The following is a 20,468-nucleotide window of genomic DNA, read 5'->3' as shown; positions in this document are numbered from 1 at the left end:
CTGAGGCTTCGCAGAGCCCTCAGCCAGGCCCCTCCCATCTGGTTACGACGCAGACCCAGCTGTGTGAGCCTGACAGCGTGGATGAAGATGACCCACAGCTGGCCCTGTTCAAGGACGCCTGACGCAGGAGGCAGTCAATCGAGTAAACAGAGGAAGGCAATGGGACACCTCGGAAGGAGGCAGAGAGAAGCCACGCCTTGAACTGTTTAAAAGGGGAATGTGTGGGAGGACTGGTTTGCTGAAGGCAACCGTTTGAATAGCTCCTGTTTCATGGTTCGTGTTTCTGTTTTGCTCTGTTTGCTCTGTTTTGTGTCAATAAATTTGGCAGGCTTAGTTCCAGCCTCTTGCCTTTTTGTAAAGGGGTTGTCCCTGCCTTTCCTGCAGGGCCGGTAGTAGGCTGGCACAGAACACTTTGGGCTTTGTATTTGAAGTGCCTGTTCCTGTGCAATGTACTTTGACCTCAGCTTGAGTGTGCCCTTTTGGTATTCTAATGGTGGGGGTTAATCCTGTTATGTCATAAAGGTCATGTCCTGTCCTTGGAGCTGTGTGAGGGAATGTACATTCTTAATTCCATCAGTTGTGGATGCTGAAAGTGTTTTGCTTATGAATACTGTGCCCCAGTATTTCTGAATGGATTACTAAATCTGCATTTCTAAAGAGTGGCCTCCTCAGGCTTCTGCCTAAGGAAAGGGGAGACTGGGGCTGTTTCTACCTTCCTTAGGATTTTTCTCCTTTAGGGGAAATATTCTATCCTGCCTTTTTTAATATTCCCCAAAATATTTTATTCTCTGGGGAATGGGTACTGACACCCTACATTACCATTTTGTGAATAGGTAAGTTCCCCCCCCCAATGTTATGCACTTTATGAGAATAGCCATAACATGTCTTCAGAATTCCTTTAGTATGCCTGGCTCTAAAGATGGCTGCCCTTTGATCAAAAACTAATGTATGATGAAATATCCATCTTTTGCATTGAAAACAAGCTGCTAAAGTATTATTTAAAACAAGTATTTACAAAGACTGTTAAGATGTTTGGAAGACCAAATATTTTTTGAGAAGGAATATTTCTTTTGTGAACAGCTTGTGGTCTTTCCAGCCTTTGTAGGGAACAGGTTACTAGACTACATGGAACAGGTGTGAACTTCCATGGAATGATCAGGGTTGGTTTTATGAACCTTGCATGATTGATTAATCTTTTATCTTCGAGACTATAAATTTACCCTAACATTAAACAGAGGTACAGAACAAAACTGAATTGGTTCAATGCAATCTATAATCTAAACTGCTAACTTTCAACTTTTATATAATTTATATAAAATTTTATATAATTTTGACGTATTCATATATTATCTTTAATTACCAAAACAAATTGTCTTCAGGAATATTTTAAAAATTGTAATTGCTCATCATTACAGACCAAACGAATAAGGTTACCATCGTAAAACATGCATAACCATTAATAGTTATTGCTCATAGCAATGCATAATCTGTACACAATATAACACAACTTGGCCATATTTATTTATTATCACAATTATTTGTATGTTGCCAAATTGATAAATTCTATATTACATTAGAAATATACAATTAACATGTGAGAACTTCGATACTAAACAGTTTAAAAAGAAGAAAATTTCAAGCTGGTGAAATGAATTAAAGTACCAATTGTGAGCATTGGTTAGCCCCTCCCACATGAAATATATATCAGTATAAATATTGGCTATTTATGTAACAATTAATTTCATAATAAAAATGATAAAGTAATATAGCAATGGAAGTACAGATATGTAAAAACTGGAACAAAATTACATTGGAGATGTTGTGAAATTCGAAGTTTCACAAGTTATTTAACCTTAAAGAAAGAAAACATTTAAATGTCAGGAGAAACTTATTAAAAATAGCAGGTTATACTGTCCCAGAAGCATCAACTTCATTTATATTTTCCAACTTTTTTAAAAACTGTACTACATGACAATGATAATGTATATGTTCTGTGTGAAACTGTTAATGCTTCTGCCACAACTGATAAAAACAGAATGCAGACAGGTTTTTACTGTTGAATATGGGAATGGGAACATCGCCAAGGAAAAATCCCACTGTGCGAGAAGAAAATGATTTGTTTACAGTTGTTAGACATTTTTGGTAATAAATATCCAGAAGCGAAGATACAATGTGTGTAGTGAAAAAGCAGACTCCTTGCTCTACTAGCAGGAAAAGCAGAGGATGATAAATTTAACCGATAAGGATGATAAAAGGAGCATTTTTCCAAATACCACAATATGCTGCTCCTCTGACATTTGAATCAGTTCAAAATATTTATTTGGCTGAAGACTTTTTTTGTAACAATTCCTGCAACGGGAAAAACAACAACAACAATGGAGTGGGAATCATTAGTTGTCTGAAGTTCTTTGCTCCTTACTTTAAACTGAACAACAAACTAATTTTTACTTGACATTTACTAACATAAACCCGAATCCCTAATAAATTCTGCAGAGTGCTGACAGGTTGAATTGTAAGCAGAAAGGGGTGGAGGACTTTGCCCTTCTCCCCATCACTACTGATAGATTATTTATGAAAGAGACAAAGGAAATAGTCTGGGATCTGCAAATCATTTTCTTATAACAGCTTTCTTGCATCTAGCATTTGATGGAAGGTTTTGATTTCATGAGCAGCACATTAAAGGAAGCCAAGTTATCTTTTGTCAGTTTGAATATGATGGAGGAATTTGTTCTCTCTATCATTTGGAACAACTATGAGGTAGATTGCAGGTATCTCTTTTATTTTGCAGATAAAAGAAGTCTGTATGAATAACCAATAGCTGAAACTGTTTTCAGCTGGAAGGGGAAGAGGGAGGTTGGGAGTTCTATTATTTTGTTTTGGAAGAAAGAGATTTCTACCAATTAGAAATGTACTAATTAACTAGATATTCTAGTGATGAAATAAATAGCTGTTATATAATAAACTTATATAACAAGCAATGCACTTCAATAGCTTTATCGAGTTACTTAAAACGTTTCTGTATCATGTAATATCTCAGGGGCTGCCACAAAGAAGAGGGAGCCAAGCTATTCTCCAAAGCACCTGGGGGTTGGACTAGATGACCTCCAAGGTCCCTTCCAACTTCTTCTTCTTCTTCTTCTTCTTCTTCTTCTTCTTCTTCTTCTTCTTCTTCTTCTTCTTCTTCTTCTTCTTCTTCTTCTTCTTCTTCTTCTTCTTCTTCTTCTTCTTATTCTTATTATTATTATTATTATTATTATTATTATTATTATTATTATTATTATTATCCATCTGTCTCTGCATTCTCAACCAGTATATAAAGGGTTTCTCTTTGTGTGTATTACAGTTGCTTATAGCTAGTGTTCCTGTTGCAACTGAAAGGTATACAAGAGATGAGGCTGCTGCTGTCTATAGGAATTGTACAGATGAACCTCAACTTACAACCATAACAGACCCTGCCTGTTATGGCCATTAGTTGTGATGGTCGTAAAGCAGGTCACCCACATGACTCACCTGACATTACAACCTTGTTTGTGACATTTGTTACGCAAACACCATGGTCATTAAGCAAACCCATTGTTTGCTATGGAACCTTTTTTAGTGAAAACTGGGAATAAATATTTTTTTACAAAAGGTTGTAAATTACGATCATGTCATCATGGATGCCGCAAACAGCTGAAAAGGCAGGTTGGTGGTGAGGTGTCCTGAATGCGGTCCCGTAACCATGAGGAGCGGGCTGGCCATTAGAACTTTGGAATGAGGTCATAAGTACCTGGGGGGGGCTTTCCATCATAACTTTAAATGGTCTCTGAGAAACCAGTTGCAAGTCAATGTATGTGTAGAAGCCTGTCAAAAAGAGACTAAAGCTGCTATGGGCTAGATAGGTTGAATGAGAACAGGGTTAAAAGTCTTGATTGATTAAGGCAGACAGGGGAAAGGAATAGTAAAAGTGGAAGAAAAACAAATTGCCTAGGTTACTGTACAATCAACTTCTCCATCCTGTAATTTGGCCATCATTGCTTTAAATGTGAAATCCTATGCTATTTTGTAACTGAGTTTTCAGTTATTTTAGCTGCTGTGGTCTCTTAATCATGACATCAGATTGCATTGCTATGAATATAATTGCCTCATGTTCCCACTTTTATTGTGGTCTGCCCATTGTTTAGATTGCTCTTTCATGGTCTTACAAATGTTTATGTTGAAGTTGTTACACTAACAAGGACTAAAGGGCTCAGATATTCCAGACTGAGTTGAATGTCTATCCTGAACAATGAATTGTATGAGAGCACTGAAAGCAAATAGACAGAATTACCCAAGATGGAAAACAAAGACCAATCTGATATCTAAGGATAACCTACAAGCAAGAAAATGGATTTCCTATCTTTCCAGAAACTACTTTTGAGCAAGTAAAAGGAGTGACATGTGTATAATGGGAAATACAGATAACAGTCTGTAGGGCCAGTAGATCTACCTGCCTGATAGTACACTATTTATAAAGAAGTATTTTATGTGCAAGATAATAGAATCTATTTCCCCACCTCACACCATAATGATACATGTTAAGTTAAAAGAGTGTACCATCTGCAGAAATTCAATTTCCATTTGAAGAGCCTCACAGGCATTTTCCATTTCATCGTCTTTATAATTCTCCAACTGCTTTTTAAGCCTGTGCCAATATTAAGAAAGAAAAATATCATGTCACCTGATATGGTAAACTTGTCAGCTTCCTCTTAACTGCAAACCAATCCTCATTTAACCTTGATTATCTTAGCAGGAATTTACAAAGCTGCCCAATAATTGGTGGGTCATGCATTAATATACAGTTATAAATTGCAACCAAAATGTGTTATGAATAACAACTATATTCAACAACCTAGAAATCACAAAGATTAGCAGTATGTAGAAATTAAAATAATTTGGGGAGCGGGGGCAATGATGTTTATGTCTTAAACCTGTATTACAGATCTTTGTATAATTTATTCTGGCTGGATCTCTCAAGCCTTGGGAGAAGATGGTTGTTTATCCCCTTTTAGTTAGTTTAGTTTAATCAAAGATTAGATGTTGTTCTTGTGGTCAGCCATATTCTTTTTTATATCTGTTATCACTTATTTCATTTATAAACTATCCAGAGTCATTGGGGAGTCAACTAGCCTCAACATTTAAATAAGTAAATAAATCTACCATATAATCATATGATAACAATGAGAAAAAATATTCTACAGGCATTGGCTTCAGAACATTTTGCCAGAGTATAAGCTTCCTGATTTTCTGTTTTCATTCTGCCACAAGACAAAAATATTTCTATAGGGTGGCTGGGTAACGGCAGCTTAAGCATTTTTATGGTACTTTGCTTGATTCATTGAGCATAGTGTCATGCGACAGTGACTTCCTGTTGGCTTCTCCAATGACCTTGCTTGTTGGAAGCAGGCTGTGAAAGTTACAAATGGCAATCACATGACCCTCGGACAGGGGTAGGCAACCTTGGCTCTTTTATGACTCATGAACTTCAACTCCCAGAATTCCTGAGCCAGCCATGCAACAAGCTTAAATTTTATTGGAGATTATTGAATTCACATATAAAAATGTGTACGAGTAGGAGAATAACATTTTCAAATCAAACTTTTAAAGATGAAGCATAAGTCTTTACTTCCTAATAGATTGCTAATGGAGTCTTAGTTCAGGTGACACACTGAACATTTGTCATAAAATGTCCTCAATGTTCTTTAGTTGCACATGGCAAGTTATTGGCAAAATGTTATTTGTAAAAAAATTCTGATTTTTCTGAAATAGTTTGAGAATCAGGTTACATAAAATTCATAAAATATTTTTTTAATTGCAGACTTGCCAATTCAATTTTAGAAAGAAAATGCCTTATATACCACAGTTTACTTGCTGATCATCATAAATGTTTCTCAGATTAAAAATACAGGCTACATAAGGGATATGTTTGAACTAAATCTTCAAAAAGAATTTAAATATATAACACATGGATCATATTACATGAAGTGTTTTACTAGTGTAGGATTACTTGAAAAGTTAATTGAATGAGTGATACTAATTCCATCAGTGACAAGTTAATACATGATCTTATAATACATAGGCCAAATTTTAGTAGTACCATAAGTTTAAAAAACCTTCTGAAATATGGGAGTTATATTACATTTATTCTGGCTTTCTTTTTGCAGCATCTGAACTTGTCTTAGAATTTAGACCTGCTAGAAGGATAGAAGACAATTCAAGAAAGACAACAGAAAACTGAATAGAAGTGAGAAAAATAAATATTTGTAGCATCTCTTCTACAAGAAATTAAAAAGATTTAAAAATCAAGAATCCAGATGCAGTATACTACCCATTATGTAGTATGCTGCATGTGTAGCTTAAGTACCGTAGATACTTGCTGGACCAAGAAAAGGCTATTTCAGATCATTTAATGGCCCGTAGTATATGCAGCAATAAAGTGATACTGCACTCCTTGTCATACTTGTCAGGAGACTGCAGAATGAAAATTAATTATAAAATTGTATCAAATCCGTTCATGATAATAGGGGAACAATTTCTGGGGTCATTGTGGTGATTTTGTGAGTGCTAAGTGAGCTTATATAAGAAAGTATTATATTCTGGGTACAGTATATCAGTTAGAACATGGGATGTTGGCTGAGACTTTATAGCTATATTAGATACTTTATAGCTATATTAGATACTAATGAGATTCACAAGCTTTCTGTTTAGAGAATGGTACATTATTGCATGAATGCTACTTCCATGCATAAAGATTCTGTTGAGCATAATGGTAGCATGCAGTTCTGAATTAAAGACGGCTATTTTAATGAAACATTAATTCAAAACCTAGGTTCCCTGTAAGTATGCCTTTATCCAATGTAGATTTTTTTATACGCCAGACTATATCCTACTGGCAATTGTGAGAAAAAGGATCAAGCAGCTCACAGAGAGGCCTCAGTAATATAAAAAGGTAAAGGTAAAGGTTCCCCCGCACATGCGTGCTAGTCGTTTCCAACTCTAGGGGCCGGTGCTCATCTCCGTTTCATAGCCGAAGAGCCAGCGCTTGTCCGAGGACGTCTCCGTGGTCATGTGGCCGGCATGACTAGACGCCAAAGGCGCACGGAACGCTGTTACCTTCCCACCGTAGTGGTCCCTATTTTTCTACTTGCATTTTTACGTGCTTTCGAACTGCTAGGTTGGCAGAAGCTGGGACAAGTAACAGGCGCTCACTCTGTTACGCGGCACTCGGGATTCGACCCGCCAAACTGCCGACCTTCTGATCGACAAGCTCAGCGTCCTAACCCACTGAGCCACCGCATAATAAATGAGGGATGGAGTATACTTATCCACTTTCCAAGACTACTGTCAAACCCCTAATCATAGCACACCAAGGAAGTTGGATTCACAGTCTTATTTATGAAGTTTAATGCCAGAAAAAAGCAGTTAGGTTATGGAAACTAGATAAGTATGTTCTAGCTTTCATTTATTATTATAACACTCCATGATCATTTCCCCCCCCCAAAGCTACAGATCTACTACTTTGTTTTGCAATGATGCTGTCTCAGGACACGTATGCAAATATTATGCACATTTGTTGGCTTTCAGGATTCATGTACACAAACATACCATGTTTCTCCGAAAATAAGACCCGGTCTTTTTTTTCCTCCAAAAGAGGCACCAGGTCTTATTTTGGGGTGTGTGCGTCTTTTCCACTCACTTCCACCACGGACAGTCCCACCCAGCCGATCCACTTCTGTAGCTGATGGAGCAGCTTTATTCTGCAGCTGAGAAAGGCCTTTCCAGAAGGCAACTGCAACTGAGAACCGAGCTACGGATTCAATCCTTAGCTCAGTTATCAGCTGCAGAGGCCTTGCAGAACTGAGCTATGGATTGAATCCATAATTCGGTTTTCGGCTGCAGTGGCCTTCTGGAAAGGCTTCTGACTATGAAATGCAGGCTTGGGGATGCTGCAGAAGAGGTGGACCAGCAAGGAGAGGCCTGGCTGCAAGGTAAGTGGGTGCAGGGCACATGGGGCACTTCCAAACCCCAACTCGTGCCCTAGCTTGATGTTTAGGTATGTGCCTCGCCCCAAAACTAGGGCTTATTTTGGGGGTAGGGCTTATGTTAGGCCCACCCCCAGAAATCAAGCTAGAGCATTTTCAGTGTAGGTCTGGTAGATAGATCACTTTTAGTAATCCTGATACAGGAGCACAGTGGCTCCCAAGGTTAGTGTTGTGATTCAGGGTCAGCCTGTGGGTTCGGCAGTTGGGTCGGGGAATGTGTGGGAGGGCTGGTTTGCTGAAGGCAACCGCTTGAATAGCTCCTGTTTCATGGTTTGTGTCTTGTTTGCTTTTGTATCCATAAATTTGGTAGGCTTAGTTCCAGCCTCTTGCCTCCTTGTAAAAGGGGTTGTCCCTGCCTTTTCTGCAGGGCTGGTAGCAGGCTGGTACAGAACAGTTAGGATGTTTAGCTGACAATTGGCAGGCTTTTGTTTGAGACCCAAATGCTGCCATAGTGTGCTCCTATCATCCAGTAGTTTGAAAGCAGCCAACTGCAAGTAGATAGATAGGTAACACTTCAGTGGGATGAAAGGAGTCAGGTGGGCATTGATGATGTCACCATTCCAGCCTTTCAACCCAGAAATGTTTTGACATTCCTGACTCAATTGTAGTAATAGTAAGACAGGTTTTAGAAAAATTATTCTGTATTCCTTTATTTTACTTGAAACTAAACTAATATTCCCCAATAACAAACCAAGACTCTGAACACAAACATTAAGTTAAAGAAAACAACTTCTCTCATCAGGCCAGTTTTTTTCAAATCAGAAGAAATAAATCCTGCCTAAGATCTGATTACAGTTCTTAATGTTGCTGCAGTTTATCCTGCTATAATGTCCAAATTTCAGGGACATATTTTTTCATACATGAAAAATCTCCTAGAGGTATAAAATCTTCCCACTAAATTCAAAACAGCTAAAAATGTACATATTATGCAACAACTGTGTGCCTGGATGTCTAAGTAACAGAAGCAGTTGTGAATATCATAGGTAACGAAACAGGAAACCAAAATACACAAGCTGCAGTTAAAATATGCAGTAAAATGGGTAATGACTAGGAGAAAACTGATTTGATTAATTTAAAGTGTATATTTATGCAGGGATCAAATAATCAGTCCCGGAGGTTTGCAAGAATACTGTATACCTTGCCATGTTACATATCTGCAGTCAGGAAATCACCATATCTAACCTCATGTGACTATATCTAACTTCACTGAATAGGTATGATTTATGATCTCATCTAGCAGGGAGGCTACAAACTGTAGTTTTATCAGAAACCAATGATTTGGACAAAACAAAAGTCAGAATATTAATTCTTTCCTAATGTCTATTTAGATTGCCACTCATTTGCTTGAAGTAAATACGAGTTTCAACAGGAAGAGTTACTGCTGGTCAGTTAGGTAATCAGTACTAGTTTGCTCTAAAGACCAACTTAATGTTGTTTGCAACCAGTCCCCTCCAGAGCAATCACTGCAATATTTTTATAGATTACCATAGTCATTGTCCTTTCCTGACCTGTTACTATAAGACCCACAAGCTGAGTGAACAGTTTTATAACAAGATACATCATTGCTGCTCCAATAGGGATTGGTAATGCACCCCAGATTTGCCTATTTATCACATCAGTGCGTTCTTACTGGATACAAGCCTGCAATTTACAAGCAGCAATTCATCTACATGTGCCCAGAATAGAGGCAACTGCCTTAGAAGAAGGGAAAGTGTAAGTCACTTTTCTCCTGTAATGATCTAGCACACCTTGCTGTTTACTCAAGTTCCTTTCAGAAAGGGCTCCTAAGCTCCACCACAACATGATCTCCACTGACTTGTCTGTCCCCAACAGCTTTGGCCAGAATTGGTCACAACATTGGTAAAATGGCAGTCACTGTTTGAGTCACTGTTTATTAAAGGAACTAGTGGGAGAAAATTACTCCAAGATAAGAGAGACAGAAGAAGAAACTTTAAAGTGACAGATGGTTGAGAAAAGGGAGATGAGAGACAAATTAGTCTAATCTAATTCTAAAGATTTCCTCCTTCATGCTGCTTGTGCTCTGCTATCAAACCTGCAACCTGGATTCATAAGGAGGGATTGGGTAGCGGTTTCCACATGTGAAGGGAATAATCCAATAGGTCAGCTGGAGAGAGTTTGTTTTGTCCTCCTAAGAGAGTAAGGAGAGCCCAGTGTGTGAAGCTGATGACAATCTAAATACAGATAAACAGCCAATTTGGATTTGAATTAGAGGCAGTAAAGAGAAGATACCATGGGGCTCAAGCCCAGGAAAGAGAGGAAGCTGCTCCAAGAGACTTTTGCCAGACAAGTTAGGTTGTTGAATTGTATAAATATATTTAGGTTTTAAAATGATTTAGAGTTGAAAAACAGCTTGCCTGGCTGTTGGGTGACAGAGCGGGAGAGGGAGGGATCATTTTCCAATACTACTCAATATTTTAAAATCTACAGGGAATGACAAATGGATCAACAGCTTTTCTAATTTCAGTTTCCTGTATGTGCATCTGAATAAAGAAAATTATTCCCACCTGAAATTCCAATATCACAATTTACCCTAGAGTAAGTTTTTATTCTTGGATGACAAACACTGAAACTGGAGTCCATAATAGAAACCCTGACAACATCTCTCTCTCTATAATGGTTCTACTGTGCATTGATATAAAGTTTTTAGGAAATCAAAGAGCAGTTGTCATTACAGAAATTCATTCTGTATCCCAGAGATTACTCCAGAGATGAAAATTTCCTTGCTTATCAAGTTAACATTAAACTAAATTGAAAATATTTGCTTAAAACCAATACAATCATGGCCTTAGGCAACCTACCACTAATATGGAGGATTTGTTAAGCTCTAGTGGAAATATTTCCTTGCAGATTTATGTGAATGCAGTGTTCTTTGTTCTTCTATGGTGTCATTAATATGGTTTCTTTTCCAACAATAAGACATAAAAAAATCTTTTAGATTAATCAAGTAAACAGAACCCTCGTCAATGAAATAAAAACACGATAATATTCCAATGCTATTTATATATTTTAAAACGCTGCAGCAACTCACATCTCAATCAGAACAATTCTTCCTGCCTAATCTGTCTCTAGAAAGGAATTATTTTTAAAAATGAGAAAACAAACAAGAGACCAGAAATGGAGTAGTGACATACAGCTCATCTGTCTGAAAATGTAATTTAGACGTATACACGCTGAGCTTGTCGATCAGAAGGTCGGCAGTTTGGTGGGTCGAATCCTGAGTGCCACATAACAGAGTGAGCGCCTGTTACTCGTCCCAGCTTCTGCCAACCTAGCAGTTCGAAAGCACGTAAAAATGCAAGTAGAAAAATAGGGACCACTACGGTGGGAAGGTAACAGCGTTCCGTGCGCCTTTGGCATCTAGTCATGCCGGCCACATGACCACAGAGACGTCCTCGGACAAACGCTGGCTCTTCGGCTTTGAAACGGAGATGAGCACCGGCCCCTAGAGTTGGAAACGACTAGCACGCATGTGCGGGGGAAACTTTACCTTTACCTTATATTAGGAATATGAAAACAGCTGTAAATCACAGATGTGAAAATACAGGATTTGAAGGGCTGGGGCAGGCATGTTAAACTGCTGGCCCACGGGTCGGAAGCATCATACTGAAATCGCACCTAGCCCATTGCTGGCAATGGGAAAAAAGTCGCGAATTTGACATGCCTGGGCTGGGGTGTAAACATTAATTAGAAGATATTCCTCACATACCAGAACCTCTCTTGCTAGAAGATGAATTTAGGTCAGTAAGTCATTACTTCCCCAGCTAGCTTTCTGGAAAAAAGACTATTTCAACCATTATATTAAAAAAACAAATTAAGTAATTAATTCTTTAGTTCATTACTAGTTTTCTAAGCTCTTATAAAGTATAGGGCCACATATGGATGAAGAATTGAATTGAATTTGAATTTATTAAATTTATATGCCGTCCTTCTCCCTAAGGACTCAGGGCGGCTCACAACAATAAAAAGTTAAAAAACCAAAAATACAAAATTTAAAAAAGAATTAAATCATAAATATAATAAATACATAACAATTAACCCAATAAAATCTAATTTAAAACTATAGACAGTCCAGGCTCGATTGTTGGAGCAGCCATGTCTTCAGGTCATGGCGGAAGGACCGAAGGTCAGGGGCCGTCCGCAGCTCCAGAGGCAACTCATTCCAGAGTGTCGGCGTGCCCACAGAGAAGGTCTCCCCCTGGGGGTCGCCAGCCAGCATTGCTTAGCCGATGGAACCCTGAGGAGGCCGACTCTGTGGGAGCGAACCGGGCGATGGGAGGTTGACAATGGCAGCAGGTGGTCTCACAAGTACCCCGGGTCTAAGCCATGTAAGGCTTTAAAGGTAATTACCAGCACCTTGAATCGCACCCAGAGGGCAACCGGAAGCCAATGCAGCTCACGCAGGGAGTATTGAGAAACTCCCATAAGCACCCGTGCAGCCGCATTCTGCACCAGCTGAAGCCTCCGGGTGCACTTCAAGGGCAGCCCCATGTAGAGAGCATTGCAGTAATTCAGGCGAGAAGTGACAAGGGTGTGGGTGACTGTGCATAGGGCATCTCGGTCCAAAAAGGGGCGCACCTGGTGCACCAGGCGAACCTGTGCGAAAGCCCCCCTGGTCACAGCAGTTAGATGATCCTCCAAGTTAAGCTGTGAATCCAGGAGGACACCCATCAGAAGAGATGGAACATGTTGGACAATACGAGATGCCAGTATCCACAGCCACTCAGTCTTGGAGGGGTTCAGCCTGAGCCTGTTCTTTCCCATCCAGACCCGCACCGCCTCCAGGCACTGGGACATAACGTCAAGGGTATCACTGGGTTGGCTTGGGGTGGAGATGAACAACTGGGTATCATCCACATATTGGTGATACCTCACCCCAACGCCACGGATGATCTCACGCAGCGGCTTCATATAGATGTTTAACAGGAGGCAGGAGAGAACCAAACCCTGAGGCACCCCACAAGTGAGGGGCCTTGGGGTAGATCTCTGCCCCCCTGCCAATACAAACTGCAAGCGTCCCGAGAGGTAGGAGGAGAACCACCGTAGAACAGTGCCTCCCACTCCTAACCCCCTGAGCCGTCGCAGCAGGATACCATGGTCGATGGTATCAAAAGCCACTGAGAGATCAAGTAGGACCAGGACAGAGGAACAACCCCTGTCCCGGGCCTGCCAGAGATCATTTATCATCTAAGAAATGACAAACAAACAACCTGGCTTTTTAGAAAGATGAGAGACATGACATTAGATAAATGTTATACAAAGGGTATACCATAGATAATAGAAACAATAGAAAATGTAATGCATACATTTATTTTTATTTAATTGACTAAGGCAAGGATTTTGATTATAAAGATCATGCCAAAATATGGAATGTATTTAGGCTATTGGGCATAGCAAAATAGCTGATTATTCGTCTGACACTAATCTTTATTTATAAAAAAGCTATTGTAAGAGTTAACATTATTAAAACAGAGTGATATAGAATAAGAAATGGGACACTGATTATGTAAGTATGTATTTTCTAATAACTAATTTGTACAGGCAATATTTTATGACAGAGTTCAGAAAATGAAAAATCTGGGTTAATCTTAAATACAAAGAAGGAAAAGGTTATGTAAATCACGAAGACTTATTTCATCAACTCTATGAAAAATCTCAGTAATTTTGTTACTGACCACAAAACAATTTTCTGGGTTCAAGAATAGTTAAAGATGGACATTGTATTAGAGAACTAAAGGAAAAATCAAAGACAATGATTAACTTAAAATTGTAAAGAACAATTAAATTTCTTGGAAAAACAAAAATCAAAATACATTTAAAGCAATTATTTTTCCAGTGGCAAATCATGGGTGTGAATTTCGGCCACTGAAAAAGGAGAGCAAGAATATATACTGTATATCACTGCATTATGGATTTGAGGATGGTAATTAAAATATCACAGGCTGTGAGAATGAAACAACTGCTCCTGAATAGGACCAGATTGACTGTTCTCCTAAAGCTATGTTCAGCAAGCACTATGCACTACAAGCAAAAAGTCTGTTTGAAAATAATGAAAGTAGAAAGAAAAGACAAGATGGATGTTAAGGATCAAAAGATTACTGAAATATTCTTTAAAAAGCTGCATGTTATCACTAGGAATAAATGTAGTGGACACCAATTCATACATCTTCTACAGGTTAGGTTTAACTTAGTGCTAACTTACTAATTAACTTATTTGTTCACTAAATAAAAATCTCAATTAAAAAGATTTCCCACTGTTACTGGCCTAATAAAATAAATGATTAAACACTGGAAATCATTTAAACAAAGAATGAACTGATAGGAACAGAATTATTTTTCTGCTGAATTTCTGCTTCTCAAGTTTACTTATATCTTTTTCAGTCAGTGCTGGTTTGTCACTCATTATGTGTTCCTTATCACACTGAAAGATCAGCTGAAAATTTGTAGAGTATATAGCAAAAATGTCATGATAGTTAATGTACGGTAATTTGTAATGATTCTTGGCACATGAGAAGGTATCATTCAAAGATTAATTTCTTCATCTCTAAATCTCTGTCATGGAAGCAAGCTTTAGACAATTGCAATGATTCATAGTAGAGACTCTCATATTTATCTTGAATTCAGCTTAAAATCCTATGTAATAAATTCTCAGGTCTATTTCTCTTTCCTTCTTCTCCAAAAGCTATTGTTTTCTTCTCTCAGCATTGCTTTTTTCCTCTCTAAAGGGTAAATCAAATTAACCTCCAGCTAGACTAGGAACAGCAGAAACAGCTCTCCAACTTTATCAGTCAAAAACAATTTTCCCCCTCTTCACCTTCTCTATAAAATTTACAGGTCTCAAGGATTCTTGAGAAACATCATTTTCCCAGCCACAGGGAATAACTCTATGTCTGTCTGCCTGCCTGCCTGCCTGCCTGCCTGCCTATCTATCTGTGTGTGTGTGTGTGTGTGTCTGTCTGTCTGTCTGTCTGTCTGTCTGTCTGTCTGTCTGTCTGTCTGTCTATCTATCTATCTATCTATCTATCTATCTATCTATCTATCTAGAATCATTATTCTGAAATGAAGAAATGAGGAAAGAAAAAGATAGGTGATTGGGGGGGGGAGGGTAGTGTTCATAATAGTTAGAATTAAAACTTTTTAGGAAAGGGAATGACCCTTAGACCTCATGTATAAATCAATCTACAAGGTTTTCTGACCTTCTGGGTATTTTTTTTACAGGTATCAATATGGATTCTTGAAATCATCCACACAGAACTGCTGAAGCCTGTACCAACATAACTATCACAGCCTTGTGCCAGATATTTGGAACAAACTACATGGCCATAGGTTTGGAAACAACCAGTGTTCATTCCATCACAAAAAAGGACAACTCCAAGGATTACTCCAGTTACTACACAATTGCCCTCATAATTTACACTGGCAAGATTCTCCTTAAGATCATACAGCATCTAGTGCTGACCATCAATAAGGAATTGCCAGATGTTCAGTCTTGTTTCAGAAGGAGTCATGGTACTTGTGACCGTATTGCATGTCTGCACTGGATCATATAACAAATATATCAAGAATATCAAAAGAACATTTACATGTGCTTTATTGACTATAATAAAGGGTGATCTAGAAAAGGGCCACTGGGCAACATTGCAGATGCAATAAGGGCAGAGAAATAACACTGTATTGCTGTTCTTACTACCATAAGAAAGGCCTTAATAGCAGCTCTAAATTGTATTCTTTCAGCAGTGCTCTATATTCCCCTTGTTAGAGCAACTATTCACTTTTTGAGTGATGTGCACTTTTGAGTTTTAATTTAATTAAAAATAGCTTGTCCATGGTTTCAAATGATTGAATATCACTTAAAAAATTCAATAGAAATTGTGGGAAATCAGAGATACAAACTAATAGAGTTAATGTGCCAGTCATACAAACATCACTTAATTTACTCTGTTAAGCATGGTAACAGATTAATGAGGATAATTAATCAGATAGTTAATTAATAAAAGTTATACACAGATCCTTTCATGTTAAGGGGAAAACATAAAATGCATGATTTTTAAATATAATAGTCTAAATGATAGAAACTAAAATTGTTATGTTAAGTTTCATATAGATCACTTCTATTGTATTTATAAACCTTTATTTTACATAATGTTCAATAATCTGAAAAATAATACATCACTTTTAGTTTTTCTTGCAAACATCTCAGTGTTTTTCAAGTGTATACCCTTTACACCTTAGTTCTGCTTAAACTTCTATTTAGCCCCATCACAGGGGTTTAATTGCAAATTCTAGGATAGTAAGTAACCTTGGTCCTCAGCACATTTGTACTTAAAAGTCAATGACACTTTCCTAGTTACACTATACTGAATGTGAAATGATAGAATAATAAAAAAAACTCCAAAGGAAGTATATTATTTAAAAAAGATGACAATTTCATTCACAAAAGTTAACTTACCATAAAAGAATAAGTAATACAAAAGTGAGTTGTAGTATATTGTATCATAGGCTTACAGACCTGAAACTGATCTTATCATTTAGAGTTTCTTTGTAATGTATGTGTCACCAATTCATTTTCTCTATCTACACACAAATACTGAAGCAAGGTATATTTAAATTTTTTTATTTATGTTTCAACCTTTTGTGAAGATAAGAAAGAAACACTGGCAGAAAAGAATCCAGTATGCTGGGCAAAAAAGTAAATATTTAATACAACTTGTTACATTATAAAAGTGTCTTTACCTTATATATTCTGGATCGCTCTGAAGCTTTTCAGAAATTGTTATTTTTTCTAATTCTAAGCAGTTTGTGATAGATTTAGTTTCTGCTATTTCTTTTTCAAAATCTAGAAAAAATGAGTTTATAGTTTATAATAAACTATTATCCATTTATACTAGATACTTAAAAAAAACTACAAAAAACTCAATAGATTTGTTCTTTGAACAGTTCCAGGCCAAAGGTACAGTCTCCACATACCAAAATTCCAAGGTTCAGTTTGCAGTTAAACCAGATTAGGAGAAAGAAGGTTTGATCTGAAATCCTGGTCATTTCTGGGAATGAATGTAGACTCCCAAATGTCAATTATAGAAGGGAAGGGTCTGGGTAAGGAGGTACAGGGACATTTTGCAGGTCCTATGTTGGATATATATGACTCCACCTGCCTAGACTGACAACACAAATAGATAAAAGCAAGGATTACAGCCCAAATGGGAGCAGTGGGTACCAGGCATGGGGATTTTCCTTAGAACTGGTGGAGAAAACAATAAGAAATGCTGGTCTTTGGAAGGAGGAGCCTTTTTGCTTTAAGCCCCGGAGTAGAAAGTTAAGCAGTTGCAAACAGAAGGAAACAGCAGCCAGCTAAGCATGTCCAAAGCTACCACAGTCAGAACAAATAGAGCTAAAGCAGAATCAAGGCCAGAAAAGCCCAGTAGGATTTGAATGAGCCCAAATCACCACCAGTAAAACAGCAGCAGCAGCTTCCGCCTTTGAAGAACTTCTATATGGATTGGCAATGTAAGGCCAGAAGCAGTTTTGGGGTGAGGCTTAGCAAGAGGTCAGCAACTTGAGAAATGCAGTAGGTAAGGTTATCAAAAAGGCCTTATAAACCATGGGGGAAGCTACCTGGACTACTAAGAGACCTATCTGGACAAACTACTCTAGCTGAATCGAATATAGTAGCAGGTAATTACAGAAGAGGTCTAGGGTAGAACTCTTACTGTCAACTGCTAACAAGGTTGAACTTCCTGGGAGAGTGAGGTGTATGCAATACAGCCCAGTGGGAGGAACTTCACGGAACTTGTGATACCATTTGCCTGTGTCTTTTCTATTCACAATATACCAATTGTAGCAATCTTAGTATTTATAGAAAGCATAGCCAATAGACAGGGTTGCTGGAATTTACGGTTCAGCCAGTTGAACTGGCATTGGTAGATTCCACTTGTGCAATGTAATATTGACTTATATGAACCAATAGTATGAGCTAAAAATAGAAGAGAAGCTTTAAGAGAGGAAGCTCAGGAGATTGAGTTTACAATACACTTAATTTATAAGGTTAAAGTTAAAGTAGGTTGTGATTAATTCATAAAACTAATTGATAAAATACAATATATGTTAAATGTTGATAATAAAGAATGAAATACATTTAACGGTATGAGAATAAAAAGGATAAAACCAGAGCTTATTTTGTGGGTTCTGTTATAATATGTTACAGAAAAAATGAGAAGCTTATGATTCTTTTTTTTAAAAAAAAATTCTCTTTTTAGCAATAAGATTTCCTAAAATTGCTAAGAAATGCAGGATAAGTTATTTTATTTGTTTATTTATGTCTTATTATGTAGTCATTTTGAAATAACTGAATATATGATATTTTTGCTTTCTCATAAAATGTCTTCCAGTGAGGATAAATTTCAAACTCTATTTCTCAAATCATGCTTGAACATTAAATCAGGTGAACATCAGGTAAGCAATATACCTCTGAGTTTCCTCTGGAGAGTAGATAAATCCTGCTTTAATTCATTCTTCTGTAGATGAAATATTTTTAATTGAATTGTTTCATGCTCCATTGATTCTATTTCTAAGAAAGTAATAATTTTCAAGTTAGAAATCTATTAACAATGTAATCTTTATTACAAAACTCTATGGCATGCCCTTTCTGAATATTTTGAAATAGAACTATATAAAGAAACTAATAAAATCTAGTTCTGTAAGAAACCATATACAGTATACTTCTGCATTTAATAATCGCATATAGAATTATTTCCTGCTAACTGATACAGTATATGCATATTTTAACTATTGCACAGGATTACATCTTATTCTATTTGTATTTTTATTGATAGTTGTAATTTATATGAGAAAGTATATTAATTTGAAAAATGTGACTAATTTGAACCTAAATGTGAACAAAAAATAAAATATCAACAGCAAAACAATAAGTGTTCAAAAGTTAATCTCCCAAATAAGAGAAAAGTAATAGAAGAAAAACACTATGTATAATTTCTTTAGTAGCAAGGATGCACTGCAGATGCTGTTTTAGTTAATTGTGTGTTGGAGAGCTAATAGCAGAGTTTGAATCATGTGAGATACTAGTTTAACTACTGCTTCTCACTGGTTCATTTTAAAATTCACATTTTCTCATGCAAGAGCTTGCAATTATACAGCTTTATTTGAATAATTACCTTCATATAAAAATGATATGAAAATTAGTGTCTGCCTACTAGTTAGTCATTTGATGGACACATTATGTTGTATCAAACTATTGAACACACTACCTGTGAAATTAAAGTTTGCCTCTGTTCACTTTGCTTTCAGAAAAGTTTTTAAATACAAATTTTATACTTACCGGTATTTTAGTAAATGTGGTAGTTTAATGTGGTTTTGTTTTGTATTTTTGCTGTATGTGTTTCTAAGCACAATAATGTTTCTTATCCCAAAGAACATAATATGGTATCCTATTCTATTAGTACTTGTTGATCAAAGCAGTATATAGCATATGATTCCAAATTACCTGCATTTCATGATATTATTTAAGAAAGCATTTCTCAGTTACAACTACACTTCCAATAGTAGCAGGAATGGTTTTATGACAAAATCCGTAATTCTTTCTCCTAATAATTAAAACTTTTTAAAAAAAAATGTATACTCAGTGTTGCATTTTTCCATGTTTATTATTTAATGGTTATTTTTCAGAGCAGATAACTGATATATCTTTTCTTTGGGGTGAAGAAACTTTTTTAGGTGCTTTTGATTTTCTGTTGGAATAATTCTACCAACCGTCAGTCTGTAATACTATAGATGCCACAAGGGAAACATTTTCCCAACGTGGCAGTTCTTAGGAGTCACATATCCTCAATGAACTGGTAGACCATTCTGCTGCTAGATGCTACTGCTGTCATGAAACTTTCTTGTCTGCGACTGCTGCAGTTAGCCTATCAGCAATATTGTGCGTTGCAGCTGCCATCCTTGTCATGGTTAATATTCAGTGCTCACAGAGAAGGCAATGAAAGAATGTCAGTGAACCTATCCTGAAAAATGATCAACTTGACATGAAAAATGATCAACTTGACTGCTACCTGTGCTAATTACAGCTCACACTGACTCTAATTCTAGACTTTGAGATTTGCAAATATTAAAAAAAATACTCGTGACATACAAGTAATATTATTTTCATATTCTGGTATGTATTAAGGATGCAGTTGGATACAATAGTAAATGGAAGATTGGAAGATAAATAATAACTTAAATCTAGCCTCCAATATATCCTACATAAATACAACTGAGTGCCAAAATCCACAGTTAAAGTTTTCTGCAACAGATAAAAGCTTCAATAGTGTATAATGTACTGTTTTTCACTTTAGGCAAATTGTTATATTAAATAAAAAATTTAAAGTCTGGAAAAAT

The 20,468-nt window shown here is 37.0% G+C and overlaps 1 protein-coding gene across 1 annotated transcript in view; it reads right to left on the bottom strand.

Annotated features, from left to right (window-relative positions):
- CCDC172 (coiled-coil domain containing 172) overlaps nucleotides 1–20,468 on the bottom strand; it is a gene marked incomplete at both ends in the record, with an annotated part of 41,922 nt that overhangs the window by 15,297 nt on the left and 6,157 nt on the right. The window contains 3 exons of the mRNA XM_083363300.1: nucleotides 4,576–4,663; nucleotides 16,812–16,914; nucleotides 18,541–18,642. Coding sequence (XP_083219426.1) covers nucleotides 4,576–4,663; nucleotides 16,812–16,914; nucleotides 18,541–18,642 — 293 coding nt within the window. The remainder of the gene's footprint in view (nucleotides 1–4,575; nucleotides 4,664–16,811; nucleotides 16,915–18,540; nucleotides 18,643–20,468) is intronic.

Source organism: Vipera ursinii, assembly GCF_947247035.1.
Source record: "Vipera ursinii genome assembly, chromosome: 5".
Taxonomy (NCBI): Eukaryota; Metazoa; Chordata; class Lepidosauria; order Squamata; family Viperidae; genus Vipera; species Vipera ursinii.
This window is presented reverse-complemented; position numbering and strand designations above follow the sequence as displayed.